Consider the following 22,732-nt stretch of genomic DNA (forward strand, 5'->3'; position numbering starts at 1 on the left):
ACAACTGCTAGACAAGAGATACCAATGATTAAGACAAGGATGGTGACAGTAGAGACAGAGAAAGATGGATAGACTGAGAATTATTTTATAGATAGCTCCACTAGGATTCATTAATGGATGGAATATGAGTGATGAAGGAAAAGAAGAAATCGGTGACTCCTAGAGTATTGTTTGTTTGTTTGTTTGTTGGAGGGGGGCTTCCTGTGGTTGCTTTGTTTTGTTTTTGAATTGACCACCTGGGTGAGTAGTGGCTCCATTTTCTTATGATTAAAAAAAAGAAAAAGAAAAGAAAATCTGGCTGACACGGTGGGATAAAACAATTCCACTTCAGATGTGTTTCTTTGGATGTCTCTGAGGCATATAAGAGGCGGTATCAAGTAGGTGTTTGGATACACAAGTCTGTATCTCAGAGGAGAAGTCTGGGCTGAGATGTTACTGTTGAGGAGTTGAGTATTCAGATCGTACATAAAGTAATAATACATATAAGGTCACCTAGTGAGTGAATAAAGAAAGAATAATGCCAACATTTAAATAGAAATTTGGAGTCAGAATTATACAGAGGATGAAAAGCAAGATGATCCAAGAAAAGAGTACTAGATATTTGTCAAGGGAAAAATTTGTGATTTTTATCATGGCAGTTTCGTGGGACTGCAGAACTAAACAGCATTTCACAATGAGTAGAAAAGTGGATGAAAATGGAGGAAGAGGGGCAGTATATATCAATAAAATTTTTATGTTAATTTTAGTGAAGAAGAACAGAAAAATGAGGTATGTCAGATGGGAATATGGACCAAGGGATGAACTTTTTGTTGTGTTTTGTAATTTAAAAAATTTGTTTACCTATTTTTTTATCACTGAAAGATAGCAGGTTTTAGGAGATATTATGTAAAGATAGACATAATCTGGTAATGAGGGAAATAATTGCTGTTTCAGGAGAAAATCAGAGGGAAGAACAAACCAGTGAAGTCCTTAAGACAGGCTTGAGGGATATGCTGTAGACTGACATACAAGTATTGATTTGTCTTTGGTAGGAGAAGGATCAACCTCTTTCATTTTAATAGGAAGGAAGAATGTAAAGAGGTGTGTAACTACAGGAAAGTTTATAGGCTTTATGCTAGAAAGATGAGAAAGTTACTAATCAATTAAATAATTTGATGAGTTAAGAATGAACTACCCAGTCTTTCTAGGGGAATGGTGAATTCCATTCCTCCTTTATAGTAAACATCATTTCAGTGTTTGGATGGAACATCTTTTCCATTAGCATTACAGTATTTAAACAATTACAAAATGAGACAGAATAGATTGTACATGTAATGCAGAAACCACTGAACCGCTGTTGATGAGTATAACTTGTTATTTATCACCTTTCATTTTCTAGAGAAAATAAGTGTCTCTTACTGCTACCCAGGACCAACAGCAGCCATCTTCTAAGATGAGTATAACTTGAGGGATCAATAGGAGAGTATCTTTTCTTTCAAAATAATCAGCTCTCCTTAAAATAAGAACAAAGTTAGTTACAGATAGCAATAGCTATGCCTTTCATTTATTGGGAAAGAAAACCTATAGCACATATGTAAATGCATGTATGTAAATATATGAGTGTGTGTAGTATATGTGTACATGTATTGTATCCATATTTTTCATACGTGTATATATAAAATACACACATACAAACATGCTATTACTATAACCTATGGCTATATCATATAATTTTTTGGAATTAAATGTTTTATGGCTATTTTACTTAATACCTAGCCTCAATGGAACAGTAAATCTAGGATACCAAGAAATATATGACATATGTCTTCCGAAAGTTCATAGTTTTAAGGGAGCAATAGTGAAGCGAACAATTTCTTACAATGCAGTACTTTGTATGTTCTTAATGAAAAGTATGTTTAAAGTACAAAAGTCACACAATACCAAACTCCCCACAGAGCTTCCTAGAAGAAATTATCTTGGAAATGGGCTTTATAGGGTGCATGGATGTTGAACAGATGTAAAGGATACTTAGCATATTTTAATAAGAATAATAACAAATCCAAAGGCCTAAGGTACAGAGGATTCGGACAGCTGAAAGTGAATGTTTGTTTAAAATTCCAGGTGGATGGAGTATAATAGATTGATTTTTCTCCAAATCAAATTTTGTTGTTGACCACGGCATCTAACATGTACAATTCATTCATTCATGGCAGATTTTGGATACCAAATACCTATTACATAGACAATAGGTTAACTATTAGATACTGAAAAATAGGTAGTCTAATAAAGGCACATTAAAAATAATTACATCTTACTTCCACAATTCCAATGCTACTGTATTTAAATGTATCAGGCTCTTCCAAATTAGAATCCTTTGCCAAACCCAAGTATACTAGTCCTAAATTTTGTGTCCATCTGATATTTGTTTGAACCGTATAAGATCTGAAGATTTGACCTTTTCTGAGCTAGCCTCAATTGCTGCTTAGACAATATTACTGCATTATCTACTATGATTGTTATACAACAAAACTCTTTTTTCCAGATTTGGCAATGTGGAGGCTCACTGGAGATTGTGACTTGCTCCCACGTTGGTCATGTTTTTCGGAAGGCAACTCCATACACCTTCCCTGGTGGTACCGGTCATGTCATCAACAAGAACAACAGAAGACTGGCAGAGGTTTGGATGGATGAATTTAAGGATTTCTTCTATATCATATCCCCAGGTAAACAATTTTGCCATTTTTCTTTCTTTGCAGGACAAAATAAGGTTTTAAACATGCCTAATATGTGTTCCATTATTGCTGCTATTCTACTTGTTTAAATAAAATGTTGTTTATCATCATAATATTGTAGAAAATTGTATTTGAGAAGTTGTACGATGAAGTCAATTTTGACCTAAAATGAAAAAGACTATACTTAATCTCAAATGCCTACATATTTTTTTTCTTTGTTCCTTTCTGGGCACAAGTATTATGCTAGAGAAATGAAGTAAGCACTATGGAAAGAGGTCCAAATTTAATTAACATATATCAGCTCAATTTAAGACAATTTAAGAGAAGTCAGTCTATATTTTCATGTTACACACATAAATCTGACTGAGTTGGTGAGACTTTTTTTAATGTTTAAACCGAGATGTTTTCTAATGCCTTATTTTCTTAAATATCTGAGTAGGGAAAGATTAAATGACTTCCCACAGAAACAAGATGGAAAATTATGCAAATATAAAAATTTATATTTTTAAAGAATATTTAATGACATGGTAAATTACTCATCAATAGATATGTGGAAAAGTATGTGGGACAATAAACTATTATCCTACTTTAGTTAGAGAAGGATAGATATGGAAATAGAAGCAAACATCACTGGGTATCACTGGGTAGTGAGATCATGAGTAATTTCATTATTTTCCTTATACTTTTTTATATTTTATAAATTTTCTTTATAAAACATAATATTTTCAGAACTCATTAGAAATAATTTTTAAAAATAAATTTTAATAAAGTATGCAAAAATTAAAAGAAAGAATTTAAAACATTAAAAAAGAAAAAATAAATCGTGAGAAAATCCCATTAGTGGATGATGTGATTATGAGAAATTTCATTCTTTACAATTTTCTAGAATTTCTCCAATAGTCATATTACTTATTTAAAAAACTTCTGAGGTATTATATTATTTTTAAGGAAAAAAATGAAACATTATGAGAAGATACTAACAAGAGGAAGACACAGGGTTGCCTTCAAGATCTCAAAGTCTAGACAAAGAAATCAATGCATAAATTAATTTAACAGGAATTCAGCTGTATTGATAAAATAATTTGTAATGTTCTATTTCTGACAATTTATGAGAGGCTTTATGGGCATCATTGTTGGTATTATGTAATCCTAACAACAACAACAAAAATCCAGGTCCACATCCTCCTGTCTACATGACCATCTATCACAAGGGTTAGAAAAGCCAGTGAGAGTTCTAATTGACATGCTCTGATTTCCAAAAGTATATATAAGGCTGTGAAAATCCTTCTTTTATACATGAAGAAGGAAATGAACAGTATGAACTTTCCTATTAAGATCCAGCATTCCCTTACAGAAAAGAAAAACTGGGGCAATGCTTGTATAAATAGGTGATTAGGAGATGGACTTTTTTACACATTTTTAACCCTCTTCTATGTCAAGAAGCTATTGCCAGGAATACTACTTCTCTCATGTAGGTACATTTCTCTTTACAAAAGGAACCCAGCCCAGATGTTCACAGAGTTGATTTCAGCAAAAGCATGTAAAATTTGCAGCTAGCCAGTGACATTTATATAACCTTTTCATTTTCTTTTGATGATCCTTTTTGAATTCAAATCATCACTTGTAAAATTATATTAACTCAAACATGAAGAAAGAAGTAATGGGAGAAAGAAATGTGTTTTGTGTGATTACATACAATGTGCATTCAGGAATATAGGTAATGGAGAATAATTGTAACCATATATATTATATTCACTCATGATGAATATTATTTGCAAAATGTCATGTGTTAGCCTTTTGTATAATTTCCCATTGAGTTAAAAAGGAAGATAAATGGTAGAAACATTTCTCAAAGTGTAATGAGATGACAAGCTTTAGAGTTTAAAGGGTGAGAAGGAATGTCTGCTATCTGGAACTAATGGCTTTATGCTGCTCAACAGGGACTGATTTGTATATTCTGGAAATTGTAGTTTTTACATTACAATAAATATTATTTGGAAGGTTAGTATTCTTATAAAATGGGCTCATTTAAACCCAGGAAGGTCCTTTGGAAAGTAGTAAAAGGACGCTTGGGGCAGCTGCTGAAAATATCTGGGAATTTCCTACGGGGCATTTATGCTTCTGTATGTCTCAGAGAGAGTTTTGTGGAGTGTGGAGCCTGCCTGCTGTCTGTGGGCCAAGAGGGAAAACCGAAAACACGAAACAAAAAATTGCTTCTCAGTGGAAAAGGAAGAAGGGAAGTAAGCTAGAGTTGGATGCCTGCAAACAATTTTAACCTGAGGCAGGTTTCAAATCACCCAAAAACAGATAAAGTCGGTTGTACTGGGAAAGTCAGGAGTCTGTCATTTGTATGATGTCAAGCCTTTGTTGAGTGGATAACTATTCTTGTCATTACTGATGGTTTCTGTTACTCTTAAAATCATGGATTTCTTTGCTATTATCTAAAGACGTTGGGTTTCTATTTTTCATCTCCTTGGGTAACAGGTAAGTTTGTAATAAAAGTTGGTATGGAGGGAGATTGGAGAGACGTGCGCATCCACATTTACACCTAGAATTATATCCTTTTCTGTAGTACACATAAACACACACGTTTATGAAAAACTTTAAAAAGTTTATATTGAGTTTTGTGTATGGAGAACCTCCATAATAACCTATGTAAGGAAAGTGTTATGGTTCTTTCTGGAAACACCTCCATGTATCTGTTCATCTGTCCACGCGGTTTTGTGAGGAGACTCCCATTGTTTTATACTAGGGCTTCTATGACCAAATCTTAATCTCCACTTATGCAGTTGTTCAAGATGTAATCCCTAAGTCCTGAGCCTTTATGATTGCATTTTGACAGCAATTTTGCTTACTTCCAATATGCTCTATGAAATACTACTACCTACGTTATTGGTTGGTTTCAGGGATGCTTCAGTTCTGTCTTGAGCTAACTGGGTATTCTTTCTCTCTCAGAAGTGTATTTCCTGCAGTTTTGATACCACGGTCCATCCATTATTACTGTGTGCTATATTGTTTTGTTTTTATTACTTGCCTCTGTATCCAAAGTAGCTCAGAGACTTGTATTTACAGGTCTTAGCAACTTTCCTGTTGCTTTGCAGTTCTTGAAAAAACATGTGTTGAATAATTAGAAGAATAAATGAGTGACTAACTGAAAGAATGAATTTTAAAAGAGAGCCACTTTTGTTTCTTCTTTTCTATTGAACTCTCCATGGATGTCTGGTCTACACCAGGGCATCTCTTCACAAGAATTGCAGCAAATGGGAACACTTTGTCCCACCTCTCTAATGCAACCTCTGAATCAATAAAAGAGAGGTGAATGGTACTCTTCATATATCTGCAATATCACTCCCCTGAGTCCGCCATCAGAAGAGAAGGTTCTGTTGGCTTACTCATGTGCCTAGGGTTATATGATTCCACCTTAATCACTGGCACACACAATAATATAATCTTACCTTCCAGGACTAATATAAAAGTCTAATGGGCACTAATATAAAAGTCTAATATAAGAGAGCAATAACATTTTCTAATGGAGCAGCATAATACAAAAGTCCACAAATTTAAAATAAAATTACTTTTATGCATGTAGATTTTTACTTCTTTCATGGCTCCATTAATTTAAGGTTAAAATGAGATGTATAAATAGCTACATGTGTGAATTGTTTCATCTGATTTTAAAAAATATTTGCTATGTGTCATTGTCTTGGCCTATGCCCATTAGCTTATTGGCAATATTGATAGAGTTACAGTGTCTAATTATATGTCTCCTAAATGGGTGTATGAATGATGACTAGAAATACTTTGAAATAGTGTTGAAGAATACGTTTTCAACATTTGTTTAGTTTGCTCTTCGCTTGTCTTTTTAAGGATGTAAATACTAAAGTATCATCGATTTTTAAAGCTCTGTAGCCTCTTAAAGCCTGAGGCAGTTTTTACTAATAACTGGGCTGTTTCAGCTTGAGCCCATCTGATCGTCCTAACAAATCCTTTGAAATGATGTGTTGTGAGCAGAAACCACTCTTCACAGAATATCCCGTTATAAGTGGCAACAGTTTTTCCCCTATTGGTCACCGGTAAAAACTCAAGAACTTTAGAGTGTAGTCACCACAGTAACCATCTGTTTGGAATGCTGGCTGTTCTATAAATAAATTGATTTTCTTTCTTTGGGGAGGCAGATTTCTAACTGTGTATCAATTGACATGGTGATTAGAAGCAGCTGTCCTGGTATAACCTCAGGTTGTTCGTCTTCCTTGTCATAATGGACAGCTGAGCTCTTGCTTTGAGCACAGATTGAAAATAAAGTGCTCAAGATTCCCAACACATACCTTTAAAGGTATGTATGTATGTGTAACTAAGAGAAAGCTTATTTTCCTTGACAGTGTTGTAGTATTTTGATCTGTATTCCAAGTAAGCAGAAGCCACACATTTAAAGAAGGATCCTTGAACTTATTTTGAAGGTTAACTGTCTATTGTTAACCTTTTAAAATGCTTTAGAAAAATCAACTCATCAAAGGTAGCCTTTGTTAATAGCATCTTTGGATCATGATTAAAGTTTAAGGGCTATATTCATGTCTATCTCTTGAAATTTTTATCTATAAAATACAAATGTTTTTCAGCATGCTGATTTGTTTAAAAGAGACAATATTTAATAACCAGCCCTTTGAGTGTAGGGCCTAATTTCTTTTATAAATCATAGAATGTGGTTCCAGGCTGATTTCATAAGCACAGGTTTTGATATTTCCAGCAGAATGTACAGCATGCAGATATATTTTTCTAATAATCCAAGGATATCAGTTTTTGGTTGGGTTAACATGAATTCATCTGAAAAGAGTGTAGCACTTCTGAAAGTAAAGTGCATTTGTACTTATGAATTTTGAATTTTATTATTTAATAAGTGTTTTTTCAGCAGTATCAACCATAGTATCACTGAGTGAATATGATATTATGAGGAAGAGATGCTAAATCATTTTAATATGTTATGTTGTAGTAACGCATAATTCGTATACTTATATGATCCCTTGAAATGCTAAATGTTGAAGTTAAAGATAAATATTGTTGGTATAGTGGACAGACAACTGCTTTTCCTTGCTATAGTCAAGCAAACACTTGAATACTTTAATTCTTTGGGGCATTAGGTCAGTTTTTATTGTTGGCATTGTTATTGGTATTTCATGGGAATTTGTATTTTTATCATAGTGACACTACCTTGCTCTGTCTTCATTTGATGAGAATTAATAAGTTCTTGTTCTGCACTGTGCCAGGTGGGGGATACAAACACAGAAAAGATGTTGCCTTTGCCTTTAAAGAGTGACTGTCTACATCATCATCGTGAATTAGTTCAAGTGAAAAATTATATAAAGTGCTTAGTACACGAGGAATACACGGACAAGAAGTAAAGGGGATACTTATGTGAACTGCCTACATTTTCCTGGTTTCCTGCTTCTCACTCACAAATTCAAAGTCAAACGAATCTTCAAGTCCTTTCTATTCTACCTGCTAAGTTCTCTCAAATCCATCAGTTATCCTCATTCTCATACCCATCCCGCACCCTGATAACATCCTGATTGTCCTGATGGCTCTCCCTGCCTCAAAGCTTGCCCACTTTTCACTCAGCCTTACAGTGCTGGAGGACCTTCCTAAACTTTGATCTCTCACTTAACCATATACTAACACAAAATCAAAAGCCTGGAATGTGGCTGATAAGGCCCCATGTGATCTGGTCCTTGTCCAGCTTTTCCAGCCTCTGGCTCTATGCTTTCAGCCTTAGCATTCCACCTACCAGCCAGATAGAACCATATTCAGATCCAAAGCTCAACACACTCCCCTCTGCATTAAGGTTTTTGCACATGTCTCAAACCAAATTTGATGAGTTAATGAATGCTGCCACCTCTGCAGAAAGTACCACCTGCATTCATCATTCATCTATCAAGTTTGATATAATTTCCCCCCGGGGACTCCTGTGGTTCCCCACACTTCTCCTGTTGCAGCATCTATGCATTTTTTAAAGTATTTCTTCCTTCAGCTAGCCATTTGAATAAAGGAACTGTATCTGTTGTTTTAAATGTGTTTGGTTTTGTTTTTAGAGTTCACTGACCTCAAATTTTTTAAAATTTTATTACATATGTTAGAGGCAAATAAAATATGTGTTTCCACTATCACCTCTGTCCACCTTCCTTGAAAGAACCCTCTGTTAAATATTTGATACATAGCCTTCAAATCCTTTTTCTATATTCATTTGCATACATGCACATATATAAGTAAATAAGATCATATAATGGGTACTATTTTGATTTCCTTTCTTTTAACTTAATAATATGTCCTGCAGTATTTTACATATAATTCACAAACGATTGTATCATTCCACTTAGCAACTAAATAGTACTCTTGGATCTCTTTACCCTTTTACATATTCATAGATTTTTATGTATTCTGGGAATTAATCTTTTGTCTGTTATATACATTGCAAAGCTTTTCTCCCAGACTATTGCACGTGTTGTAACTCAACTGATACATAAAAAAAATTTTTTTTAACAATTTAATTGTTTATGTAAAATCTGTCTATCTTAGCCTTTGTGGGATTTGGGTTTTTTTTTTAAGTCTCCCCTAAGCATAGTACATTTTAAGTGCCCCAGAAGTATTTGTTGAATGATTTAGGTTTGAGTTGAGTAAAATGCACCTTTTTATAAGTCGTCAGGGATCTCTCTGGGCAACAAGTACGAGCAAAATGCAAGAATCAGATAATTCTCCTTAGGGATAATATTATCTTTATCTATGGAACATATATAAAAGTATCAGCTATACAGCCACCATTTTAGATAAATCTATTAATATGATTATATCAGTTCCCATTACAGTAATTCTTTCCAAGAATCTTGAATTGTGTTCATGGTCCAAAAGATGGTATAAATAATATATATTGAATGTTACAAAAATATTGAATTTGAACAGAAAGGGTGGATCACTGTATCCTCAGAGTCTTCGATTAGCAAGTCAACAACTGTTTCAGATAATTAACCTCTCAAATAATTTTATCATTAGCAAATATGAGCAATTTCAGAATATTTCTAGAGTGAATAAATGTACCATCTTGTAGTATAGATCTGTTGAATGAATAAACAGTACCTTCCAGGGTTTAGATACCAAGATTATTCATACATTTAGTTTTTGCTTCTCCCTCAAGTAAAGTGTGTATAGCACTAGTCTAATCAGTGTTTGTATATGTGTATTGGTATAATTAATGCAGTATTGTGAAGCTTCCAATTAGTAAACTCTATCCCAGTTGGACTGGATGGGTCATGATTAATTTTCATTTCCTTAAGTCTTGTTCAACTAGTCAAAGTAGGAAATTTCAATGTTTTTAAATTGGTACAAATGAGCAAGAACACTTGTGAAAAATGCATGGGTTTTTACTGTTTGGAGTTGGCTGAGAGTTTTAGTTTGATGTAAGAGCATTAAATATGAATCAAACAGGACTTAGGTGCATACAGAGGTTTTATACCTACTTTCATCCTACCATCTTCAGAGTACCCTAGCTCCACTATTGAATTTTATCATAACCAAAAGAACAGGTTAAAAATTATACCATCACTTACATTGCATTTCAATTCTAATTCTTAACTGAATTGAGTTGATCACTCTGACACTCAGCAGCAGTAATTACGTAAGTTTACTGGTGGTCAGATGGTTACACATGACAGATTTCTTATTTCTAATACTCTCAGGCTAAGTCTCCCACATTAGGTATTCTGGTGGATCATCTTTGCCTGATTCCTATGTTGTCATTATCTTTTAACTATTTCAAGTAAAATATGAGTCCAATTCTGGAGTTACATAGTTACATATAATCTTATGAAAGTAAGCAGAGTCAAGGATGACTTTTAGAGAATTGGGAAACCTAGTCTTTTCTACATCCAATAATGATATATCAGGTGGTTTAAACTTTCCAGATGTGCTAAGTTGAGGCTCTTTAAATAGTCCCTTGCGAAAACAAAACAACCCCCAACCAAAAAAAAAAAAAAAACTAACCACAGAGCCTTTGACTGCATCTCTCTTCAGAAACTGCAGTTCATTGTCTCTGTGTCCAGTGGAAAGGCCAGCTTTCTCCTGAGACCTGCCAGGCTCGGGAATGTACCTCCAACTCCGGGAATCAGTAGCATGTCACAGGCAGTTTAAAAAAAAAAAAGTATAGACTTTCCTTAATTCATGATGGGATTACATCCTGGTAGACCCATTACAAGTACTTTTTAATATGAAAAGAATTCTTGTAATCAATTATAAAGGATGAATGCATCACAGAGATAAATGCACAAGGACACAAAGACAATTGGCAAACTACAGAAATGATCTGAGAGTTTTTGCTTCATTTATTTTTCTATATAAAAATGTGTAATGTGGATATAAACAAAATAAACTTTTTAATAACTGTGGACATTTTACTGAGTGACAGTACTGCCCGAGCTGCCCCCAACCCACCCTTCCCCAAATGAACTTTCCCCTGCAGCTCAGAGATGAAACAAGAGGCCAGCCCCCTTTTCCCCCGTTTAGTGACTTTTTTGATTACTGTTGTTGTAGTAAGCACACTTATCATGAGATCTAGTCTCTGAGCGAATTTTTAAGCTCACAATAGAGTATTGCTATCTATAGGTACAATGTTGTATGGCAGATCTCTAAAATTCACTCCATAGCTGAAACTTCTTACCTGTTGAACAATAACTCCCATTTCTCCTCCCTTAGGTGGGCATCATTTCCCTCTCTGTGTCTGTCTATGCATTTGACTACTTTAGATGCCTCCTAAAAGTGGAATCATATTGCATTTGTCTTTCTGTGTCTTTCATTTAGCATAATGTCCTCCAGGTTCATCCATGTTGTCACATATGGCAGTATTTCAATTTTTTAAGGCTAGAGAATATTCCATTGTATTATTTACCACCTTTCTTTATCCATCCTTCAATTGATGGACATTTGGGTTGTTTCTTGGCAATTGTTAATACTGCTGCAGTGAACATGGTAGTTCATGGAGATCTGGATTTCAGTTCTTCTGGATCAGTACCCAAAAGTGAATCATAGTTCTATTTTTTATTTTTTTGAGGAACCTCCATACTGTGTCCCATAATGGCTGCACCATTTTCACATTCCCATCAATAGAGTACAAGGTTTCCAAATTCTCCATATCCTTGCCAACACTTGTTAGCTTTTGGTTTTTTGATAATAACCATTCTAACATGTGAGGTGGTATCTCATTGTTTGCAAGTTTTGGTTTGCATTTCCCTGATTAGTGATGTTGAGCATCTTTTCATATACTTGTTGGGCATCTTGTCACTTTTTCTTTATTATTTCTGCTGCTTAATATTTTTACAAGAAATTTGCCTAAGATGAATTAATAAAATTCTTCATATGTCTTTTCTAGTATTTTTAAGGGTATGTTCTTTATAATTAAATGATAAATACACCTAGAATTTAGTTTGCACATAGGGTGCAATAGGATTATTGTAAGTGTAAAATGTAAAGACCATAATAAATTGTCAACATAGGAAAAAAAAACCAACTAATCACATACTTGCCTACCATTCAACTCAAATGACAGATTACCTCAGCATCCTAAAATTTATAGTCCCTTGGGAGTAGCTCTTCTTTGGCATATTAACACAAATTCTCTAGAAAATAAAAATTTTATTTTTAGTAGTTATCTTTATCCACTGGCATTATGAGTTAAAGAGAGCTTTGCAGCAAGTCCTTGATAGGAAGGAATGCTGGACAATGGGTACAGGCCAGGATGAAAAGGTGCATTAGGGAGACAGGGTGAGGGCTTTGCAAAGCAAAGGGGAAACAGTTTCCTAAAAGGTAGGTTGCCTGTTTAACAATAGGCTTTCTGCATAATTTTATCAGAAGCAGCAGTAATATGGAGTAGTTATTGTTGATGTGGATTGTCAATGCTTTAGAGTGGGTGGCTGCCATATTGATAACTGTCTGGCTATGAGCCACCTAATGTGAAAGCTCAACTTTAGACCATGTGCACACGTACACATGGATTCATTCACACAGAGTCAGTAAGTACTAATTCTAAAATAATTGAAGAAATATTTATGTTTCAATTGCAGAAACATGAGCTAAAATTAACAGATTGTTATATTTTACAAATAGATTAAACATGACAAAAATAATGAAGGACTCAGATTAGTCTTTGTCTTTGGTTGGTTTGGTTCTACAAATAAATTTTAAATTGTATGTGATATTAGCAATTTGAATAAAGATATATTCTAAACATAAGGAAACTCCAGTAAATGTATCAAACCATTAAATCTTTCTAATTTATATGGTTGAAAATAAGATAAATGGAATTACAGTGATAGTATTCTTATCACTCAAATTTATTCTGTCAGAACTGTCATTACTAAATGAACTCCATTATTACATCAGTTTAATTTTTTAACCGTTTGGTATTATAAATTTTGTACATTTTTGGTGCAACATCTCTATGTGAACAAAATTTGAAAACTGTGATAAATGAGGATTTTATACAAATTAGTAATTTAGGGAATTCTATTATTTTGGCATAATTGAATTATGTTTTCAATAAAAATTCTTAATGGAATTGAGGGACGTAGAGCCCAAGAACATAGATCTGAGTAAGTTATTTAATTGATCAAAATGAACATCCAATTACATATAACTATGTAAAACTAGCCTTTGATCTTTGTTATTTAAGCAAAGGTGGAAGGGAGGGACTTTGACTGGAAAATAAGGTATAAGAGGGTACAGTGTTTTTACTGAAAGAAGCTACTATATGGAAGAGCTTAGACATTCCCACCGATTCAGAAGACAAGAAATTATAAGGAGACAATTTTAAATTCTAGATCAAGAAGCTTTCAAGAAAAAAAATGAATCAGTTTGCAGTGCAATGAGCTCCTTGTGTCTGGAAATACTCAAACCAAGATTAAATGTCTGTCTTTTAGGGATGTTCTAATGAGGATTGATTAAGAAGTTGGATTTGATTTCTTATCAGATCTCTCTAACTCTAAAATTCTACCATCACAGAAACTTACATTTAAATGAAAAAAATTTCATATGTATTAGTCTCTGAATTAAAATCAAAAGGAAACAAATTTCGACTCATGAAAAATTTCTAATAGAGAAATTCTCCAACCATGGAACAGGAAGCCTTGAAGAAAGGTGACTACATATCTTTGTTTCGTTGGAACAGTTATGGTGCATGCCTGTTACCTGGAATGATTATTAATAGCATCCACTTTCACTCACAACAGTGTCCTGATTTGAACAATAAAATACCTGATCATCCTACTTATATGGCATTGAATATAGTCTATATGGAAGTGACTGTCTCTGGAAGGGGCTAAGTGGACTAACCAGGATAGCAGTCATTATGGCACTGCATGGGGAGTACACACCTATTTTACCAAAGCCTAGAGGTAATCCAGAAATCTTTTAGGCTTTTAGATGTCAGTTTGCAAGTAAATTCTCTAGTTTTATTTATATATATATGCATGAACATATATACATAATGTTTAAACTATCATGTACAAAATAGAGTGTAAACATACAATTTCTCGGTTATACCAGACATAAGAGAAAAACTCTAGAAAGATTAAATAAATGGTGTATATATGAGATATATGTATATATGTGTGTGTATATATGTATATATAATATATGATGATAAAAGTTTAAGTATATTCTTCATGTAAGAAAAAATGTACATATAGCATGTATATACATTTTTCTACAAAAGAAATATATACACACATATGTATATTTTTTTTTCAGGTCCATAATTGTATTGGAGATACTGACTTATTTCAATATGATTTTTTATTAATATACTGTACCTTCTCTAGCAATAATAAAAGCACCTTACCTTATATATATTGGGAGAAAAAGCCACATAAAATTCTAATTTTGATTGAAATATCATTATAGATTACAATATAATGATAGTAGTTTTCCCTAAATGTTTGGAAAACTAAGTAGACATGCCATAGTATTTACCAATATCCTTCTTTCCAAAAATCTAGAATACGCCTACAAAATTATTTTATAATTTCAGATGTATCAAACACATTGTCTTCCATTGTAAAATACTGCTTTTAGACACAATATGTAGAGCAGACACCCTTGCACTTCCTCACTCCTGCCATTAATTCCTGTGGCATCTATTATAGTTTATATTCAATGAACCCCCCAGATTTTAAAATCACCTTTCTTATCTCTGTTAATGTCTGCCAAATAGCTGTATGGCTAGTGGATGCTTATGTGTTCAACAATAAACACAAATGAGATTAAATCTTATCAAATGAAAATATTTCCTACAGCCATGTGTTTTATTTTTGAGAAATTCTATGTAATATCAGACTAAACTATTATTTCTGTGAATTTTGTGGATCAGTGTTTGAAAAATGAACATGTTCAGGAGGAAGTATTCTTTAGGGTTAGGATTTTCCCTGCCAAATACGTAAAGTACACAATTGGAACATATTTATCATCTCAATTCAATGGTTTACTAGTCTAGAGTCTCCAACCTTTGCAATGAAAATATAATTTCTTCATTGTGAAATAAAATTAGGACAGTTGGAAGCCAGTGCTGATGGGCTGAAAAACAACCTGGGGAAACTTTGCATCTACTCTTCTCAATTTTCTTACATTGGCTTTTCCCCTGTTTAAAGTCACTGTATTTTATTAACAAAGAAGTTAACAGGAAGGAAAGCCATGAGGTATGGGCTTCTTGGCAGGCTTCATAGTGCATGTTCCACAGGGCTATTGCTCACAAATGTTCATTTGTGTCAGATATAAAGATGTGCTCACAGAGGTCTTTTTCCTCATGGTTGTCAGTAAAGAGCAGCAGAGGAGGTTGGTGGTCATGTAGGAAAAATTACAAATGAGTGGTCTAACACAAACCATACCATAAAAGCTCTATTCTATTTATAAAAATGCTAGTGTTCCCTGTGACAAACCTTCTCCAGTCTCACTTTCCACAGCTTTCTTAATTATCTTTCAGCAGCCAATCTAGCCTGGCCTAGGCATGGCACAGAGTGGGTAAGTAAAGCTCTACTTTCATTCTACTTTCAAATGTCATCTCATCCTGGTCCTGAAAGCCAGAGCCTTCTCTGCACAAACCTATGCCATCCAAGATTCTAAATTTGATTGCAAACTTCACCCCAGACCAGACTTCTGGGGACAGTAACATGGAAATAATGGTTTTGTTTGTTTGTTTTGGGGGGAGGGGGGTTGTTATGTCTAGTTTTGTTGTTGTTGTTGTTGTTGTTTACCTGTAGAATCTTTTCCAATAAGAGTTACTTGATTACTTGATGTTCTAGTTTCCCATTTTCTTCTGGCCTCACTTGGGAAAAACCTCAAATATGGGTGAGAAAGACAGTAAGTAGAAAACCACCTCAGGGAACCTGTATTAGCTGCTAGCATTATAGATGTGCTTGGCTTAAGAGTTGTCCAGGTCAGTGGAAAATGAGAGGGTATGCCAGGATCTAGAGTAAGCAATTAGAGGCCTGGGAGGAGTGAGAGTGGAAGAGGTGAGAGATGACCCTAGGGTGGTAACCCAGGAGTCAGTTTGGCTACATAATGATGAAGGGCACTACATCTGGATGAAGAGAGACTTGGAACAATAGTAGCTGTCTCCCACAGATGGAGCTTTGGTGATATCATCCATCCTCAGCCTTTCTTCCTTTCTCCTAATCCATGATCATTGCCTGGGCAATGCCCCTATTTTCTCATACCTGCTTCCAACTTCTTTTATTTTACCATCTTTTAAAAATCCAATGTTTGTTGAATATAACCAATAATTGCTATTTCTCTTCATTCTTTTCTCTTCTCTGTAAATTAAAACATTAACAGAGAAAAGATTTTGACTTGTTTGATCAAACAATAAAAGCGTATATTAACATAGAAGTAAAGTCATAATCCAGTACTTAGCTATGTAACCCTGGACAAGTGATGTAATCTCTCTATGCTTCAATTTCTGTATCTATAAAGAGGGAATATTTATAATATTTATCGCACAGAATCTCATTATCTCCCATATCCCATTTTTGTGATCAGTAATGAGATAAATGATGTAAAGATACTGAAACTGTATCTGAGACATACCTAAGGACTTTAAAAATTACAAATAATAATAATAATAACAATAAATATCCAGAGAAAATGATAAAATAACACACTGGCCAATGGTCAAATATTTTATACATAAATATGTATGTATTCTATTTTTTTAGAAAAAGTATTGAAAATATTATTGATAAGTAACAGATATGTGACATAGATTATTTGTATAAGTGACATTTTCTTTTATGTAAGAATATAATTCTGGCTTACTTTAAGGCAATGTTTGTCAACCTGGGGCAGAGATCATAAGCTGCTTTGAAAATCTGTGAAGTACATAAAACTATTCCCAGTCAGATACATAAATACATAACTTTGTTCATACACATTTGGAATTCAAAGAAGCTTTGGTTTCTATTTACAGAATTCACAGGCACACAGGAGCCCAGGACCCCAGGTCTAGGACTGTAGCTTTAAAAGCAAGAAAGTAAATTAGGCAACTTGGATTTGAATTTAAGATCTAATCATGTAGATTATTTTTTAATTTGGGGAATGTGACAATCTCTAGGTATTGAATATTTTTATTTAAATTAGCAGTTGAAAATGATGACCTCTCTTTTCTTTCTGCCTTTTGGCTTATGTGCTTGAATATTTTTTAGAAAACATTTTCTAGTATTTTTTTAAATTATTCTTTCCTTAAAAATTTTGGTTCTTTATTATCTTATTAGCATGAGATATTTTATTGTCTTAATATTCTTACTTATGTCTTATTCTCACTAACTTTAAAATCATATGCAAAGGGTACAGTGTTACTTTACTAATTTTAAATAGGTAGAATCTGATCTTGTCCTCTGAAGGTTACTGAGCAGTGCAATGCATGAAGATTTTTGGTTTTGTATTGTGCTATGTTTAAATGACACGTTTTGAGATGCTTTTGCAAATGACTTGGCAAAAGCTGTATCAGTGTCTTTGATGCAACTCTGGTCTGTAGAGATAACACAGATTGATTTGCCGGAGGAGCCCATGGTCTTCATGAGGGAAGGAACCAATCCTGTTCCAAGTTCCACATTTAAGAGATTAAACTAGGGTGGCCACAAGAAAGAAAGTTGCAGAGAATGTAGGGAGGAGCGATCCTGACCCCCAATCAGAAAAGATGAGCTCAGATGCACAGAGCAAACATGAGGCTGCCCATTGTAACTGAGAGCTCCTGGGGCTGGCTGCTCCCACAGTCGTGTGCTCATCTGGGATTGGCAAGTCGGACTGGTAGATGGGAATATTTCAGCCCCACCACATTGCCCTGGACATGGCTCCAGAAGGAACAGGTGATTTTCAGTGAAGAGGCTCCACCTTATTTATGAGATTTATGAGATGCTTCACCCTGTTAAAAGTGTTTGCCTCATTTTCATTTCTGTCTCTTTATGGAAGACCCAGCCACCACTCCTCCCTAAGTCCTGAACCTGGTGGCACTGGTCCACTAGAGTTGGAATCTCCACCACATCATCTCTACAAGGCCAGGCCCTGGGGCACCTTAGCACCCTGTGGAATTGGCTGGGTGAGGAAGTCAAAGGTGCCTTCCGTTAGAGATCCTGACCAATTTGAATAGGAACTTCCTTATCCCTGGGCCTAAGCCTGAGAAGTGAGGCATGCCAGCCTCACAGAAGAGCAGGGTACCACCTTGGGGCTCGTGGCCCCAGAAAAGAAAGCTTTGCTCCTATCTCCAGTGTGAGACACATTATTCAAGGCAACTCGAAGTACCAATCTGCCTTGAATAACTGTTCTTTACTATAGCAGTCTGAACTAACTCAGACACTCTTCTATTAGAATATGCATGTTGACAAGATCTCTGGTGATTCTTGTTCATGTTAAAGTTTGAAAGAATCATTTGGTCTCATTTTTATCTCCTCTGGTTAGCTCTCTAGTTTCCCTCTGGCCCCTATAATAGGTCCACAGGTTTTTTTTCAACATTGAGTCCCTTGATTCTAAAATCAGCCCGGCTAGCTTAGTCAGTAGGGCATGAGACTCTTAAAATCATACTCACTAATCTTTATAATATGATTTCTCTGGGAGAACTTAAATACATAAAACAACTACTAACAGAGATAAAGGGGGATATTGATGGGAATACAATCATAGTTGGAGATTTTAACACTGCATTAACATCATTAGACAGATCTTCCAGACAGAAAATAAATAAGGCAACACAGAAATTAAATAACACAATAGAAAAATTAGATCTGGTGAATATTTTCAGAGCATTACCGCCCACCAAAATAGGATATACATTCTTTTCAAGTGCACATGGAACATTTTCTAGGATTGATCATGTACTTGGGCACAAAGAAACCTCAACAATTTTAAGATAGAAATTATCTCAAGCATCTTTACTGACCACAATGCCATGAAACTAGAAATCAACTACAGAGAAACAAAGGAGAAAAAAAGAAAAGCATGGAGATTAAACAACATGCTATTAAAAAAAACAGTGGGTCGATGATGAAATCAAAGTTGAAATTAAAAAATACCTTGAGACAAATGAAAATGAAAACACAACCACACAAAATTTATGGGACACAGTAAAGGCAGTCGTAAGAGGGAAGTTTATAGTGATACAGGCCTTCCTCAAAAAAGAACAATCTCAAATAAACAGTCTAACTCACCAGCTAAAAGAATTAGAAAAAGAAGAGCAAAAAACCCCAAAAGGCAGCAGAAGGAAGAAAATAATAAAGATCAGGGAGGAAATAAAATAGAGATTTAAAAAAAATAGAAAAAAATCAATCAAACCAAAAGCTGTTTTTTTTTTGAAAAAGTAAATAAAATCGACAAACCTCTGGCCAAACTCACAAAGAAGAAAAAAAGAGCACAAGTAAGCAAAATAAAAAAGGAAAATGGAGAAGTTACAACAAGTAACATAGAAATACAGAATATCATACGAGAATATGATGAAAAACTATATGGAACCAAAATGGATAACCTAGATAAGATGGACAAATTTCTGGAAACATACAGTCCACCAAGACTGAACCAAGAGGAAACTAACCACCTGAACAAATCAATCACTAGAAATGAAATCGAATTAGCAATAAAAAACCTCCCTACAAATAAAAGTCCAGGACCGGATGGCTTCACCAGGGAATTCTACCAAACATACAAAGAAGAACTCATACCAGTCCTTCTCAAACTTTTCCAGAAGACTGAAAAGGAGGGAATACTCCCAAACTCATTCTATGAAGCCACTGTCACCCTGATACCCAAACCAGGCAAATACACTACCAAAAAAGAGAATTATAGGCCAACATCACTGATGAACATAGATGCCAAAATCCTCACCAAAATATTAGCAAATAGAATCCAACAACACATAAAAAAGATTATACATCATGACCAAGTGGGGTTCATCCCAGGGACACAAGGGTGGTACAACATATGCAAAGCAATCAATGGAATACATCACATCAACAAGAGAAAGGACAAAAACCACATGATCATCTCAATCGATGCAGAAAAAGCATTTGATAAAATTCAACACCCATTTATGATAAAAACTCTCGCCAAAGTGGGTATAGAGGGAATGTATCTCAACATAATAAAAGCTATATATGACAAACCTACAGCCAGCATAGTACTCAATGGTGAAAACCTCAAAAGCTTCCCACTAAAATCTGGGACAAGACAAGGATGCCCACTATCACCACTCCTATTCAACATAGTCTTGGAAGTCCTAGCCACAGCAATCAGGGAAGAGAGAGAAATAAAAGGGATCTAAATTGGAAAAGAAGAGGTAAAATTCTCACTACATGCTGATGACATGTTACTATATATAGAAAACCCAGAAAGGTCCACACAAAAACTACTAGAGCTGATTGGAGAATTCAGCAAGGTAGCAGGTTACAAGATTAATGTTCAAAAATCAGTTGCATTTCTTTACACTAATGATAAATCAACAGAAAAAGAAAGTAAAGAATCCCCTTTAAAATAGCACCAAAAGTAATAAAATACCTATGAATAAACCTAACCAAGAGGTGAAAGAATTATACACAGAAAACTATAAACCACTGATGAAGGAAATTAAAGAAGACTTTAAAAAATGGAAAGATATTCCATGCTCTTGGATTGGAAGAATCAATATTGTTAAAATGGTCACACTGCCCAAGGCAATCCACAGGTTTAATGCAATCCCTATTAAATTACCCAGGACATATTTCACAGAACTAGAACAAATCATAATAAAATTTATTTGGAACCATCAAAGACCTAGAATTGCCAAAGCATTATTGAAGAAAAAGAAAGAGGCTGGAGGAATAACTCTCCCAGACTTCAGACAATACTATAGAGCTACAGTCATCAAGACAGCATGGTATTGGTACCAAAACAGACATATAGACCAATGGAACAGAATAGAGAGCCCAGAAATGAACCCACAATCTTTTGGTCAACTAATCTTCAACAAAGGAGGCAAGAATATACAATGCAATAAAGACAGTCTCTTCAGCAAATGGTGTTGTGAAAACTGGATAGCAGCATGTAAAGCAATGAAGCTAGAACACTCCCTTACACCATACACAAAATTAAACTCAAAATGGATCAAAGACTTAAGATAAGACAAGATACAATAAACCTCCTAGAAGAAAATATAGGCAAAACATTATCTGACATACATCTCAAAAATGTTCTCCTAGAACAGTCTACTCAAGCAATAGAAATAAAAGCAAGAATAAACAAATGGGACCTAATGAAACTTACAAGTGTCTGCACAGCAAAGGAAACCATAAGTAAAACAAAAAGACAACCTACGGAATGGGAGAAAATTTTTGCAAATGAAAGTGACAAAGGCTTGATCTCCAGAATATATAAGCAGCTCATATGACTTAATAAGAAAAAAACAAACAACCCAATCCAAAAATGGACAGAAGACCTATATGACTTAATAAGAAAAAAACAAACAACCCAATCCAAAAATGGGCAGAAGACCTAAACAAGCAATTCTCCAAGGAAGATATACAAATGATCAATAGACACATGAAAAAATGCTCAATATCACTAATTATCAGAGAAATGCAAATCAAAACTACAATGAGGTATCACCTCACACCAGCCAGAATGGCCATCATTCAAAAATCCACAAATGACAAATGCTGGAGAGGCTGTGGAGAAAAGGGAACCCTCCTACACTGCTGGTGGGAATGTAGTTTGGTGCAGCCACTGTAGAAAACAGTATGGAGATTCCTCAAAATTCTAGGAGTAGACTTAACATAGGACCCAGGAATCCCATTCCTGGGCATACATCCAGGAGGGACCCTACTTCAAAATGACACCTACACCCCAATGTTCATAGCAGCACTATTTACAGTAGCCAAGACATGGAAACAGCCTAAATGTCCATCAACAGATGACTAGATAAAGAAGAAGTGGTATATTTATACAGTGGAATACTATTCAGCCATAAAAACCAACAACATAATGCCATTTGCAGCAACATGGATGTTCCTGGAGAATGTCATTCTAAGTGAAGTAAGCCAGAAAGAGAAAGAAAAATATCATATGAGATCGCTTATATGTGGAATTAAAAACAAAAACAAACAAACAAACAAAACATAAATACAAAACAGAAACAGACTCATAGACATAGAATACAAACTTGTGGTTGCCAAGGGGGAGGGGGGTGGGAAGGGATAGACTGGGATTTCAAAATATAGAATAGATAAACAAGATTATACTGTATAGCACAGGGAAATATATACACGATCTTATGTTAGCTCACAGAGAAAAAAATGTGACAATGAATATATATATGTTCATGTATAATTGAAAAATTGGGCTCTACACTGGAATTTGACACAACATTGTACAATTATTATAAATCAATAAAAAATGTTAAAAAAATATAAGGTTTCTCTGTATGTAAAGTGATTCCAGCCCTCCTCCCTCTCAAAAAATATAATGCTTCCTGTTAAATT

General features: G+C 34.6%; 1 protein-coding gene across 4 annotated transcripts in view; it reads left to right on the forward strand.

Moving 5' to 3' along the window:
• Positions 1-22,732, forward strand: part of GALNT13 (polypeptide N-acetylgalactosaminyltransferase 13) — a 457,095-nt gene that overhangs the window by 327,078 nt on the left and 107,285 nt on the right. For all 4 annotated transcript variants that reach the window (XM_072960978.1, XM_072960979.1, XM_072960976.1 and 1 more), the window contains exon 9: positions 2,522-2,702. In XM_072960978.1, the coding sequence (XP_072817079.1) occupies positions 2,522-2,702 (181 nt within the window). The remainder of the gene's footprint in view (positions 1-2,521; positions 2,703-22,732) is intronic.

Source organism: Vicugna pacos, chromosome 5 (assembly GCF_048564905.1).
Source record: "Vicugna pacos chromosome 5, VicPac4, whole genome shotgun sequence".
In the NCBI taxonomy this organism is placed as follows: Eukaryota; Metazoa; Chordata; class Mammalia; order Artiodactyla; family Camelidae; genus Vicugna; species Vicugna pacos.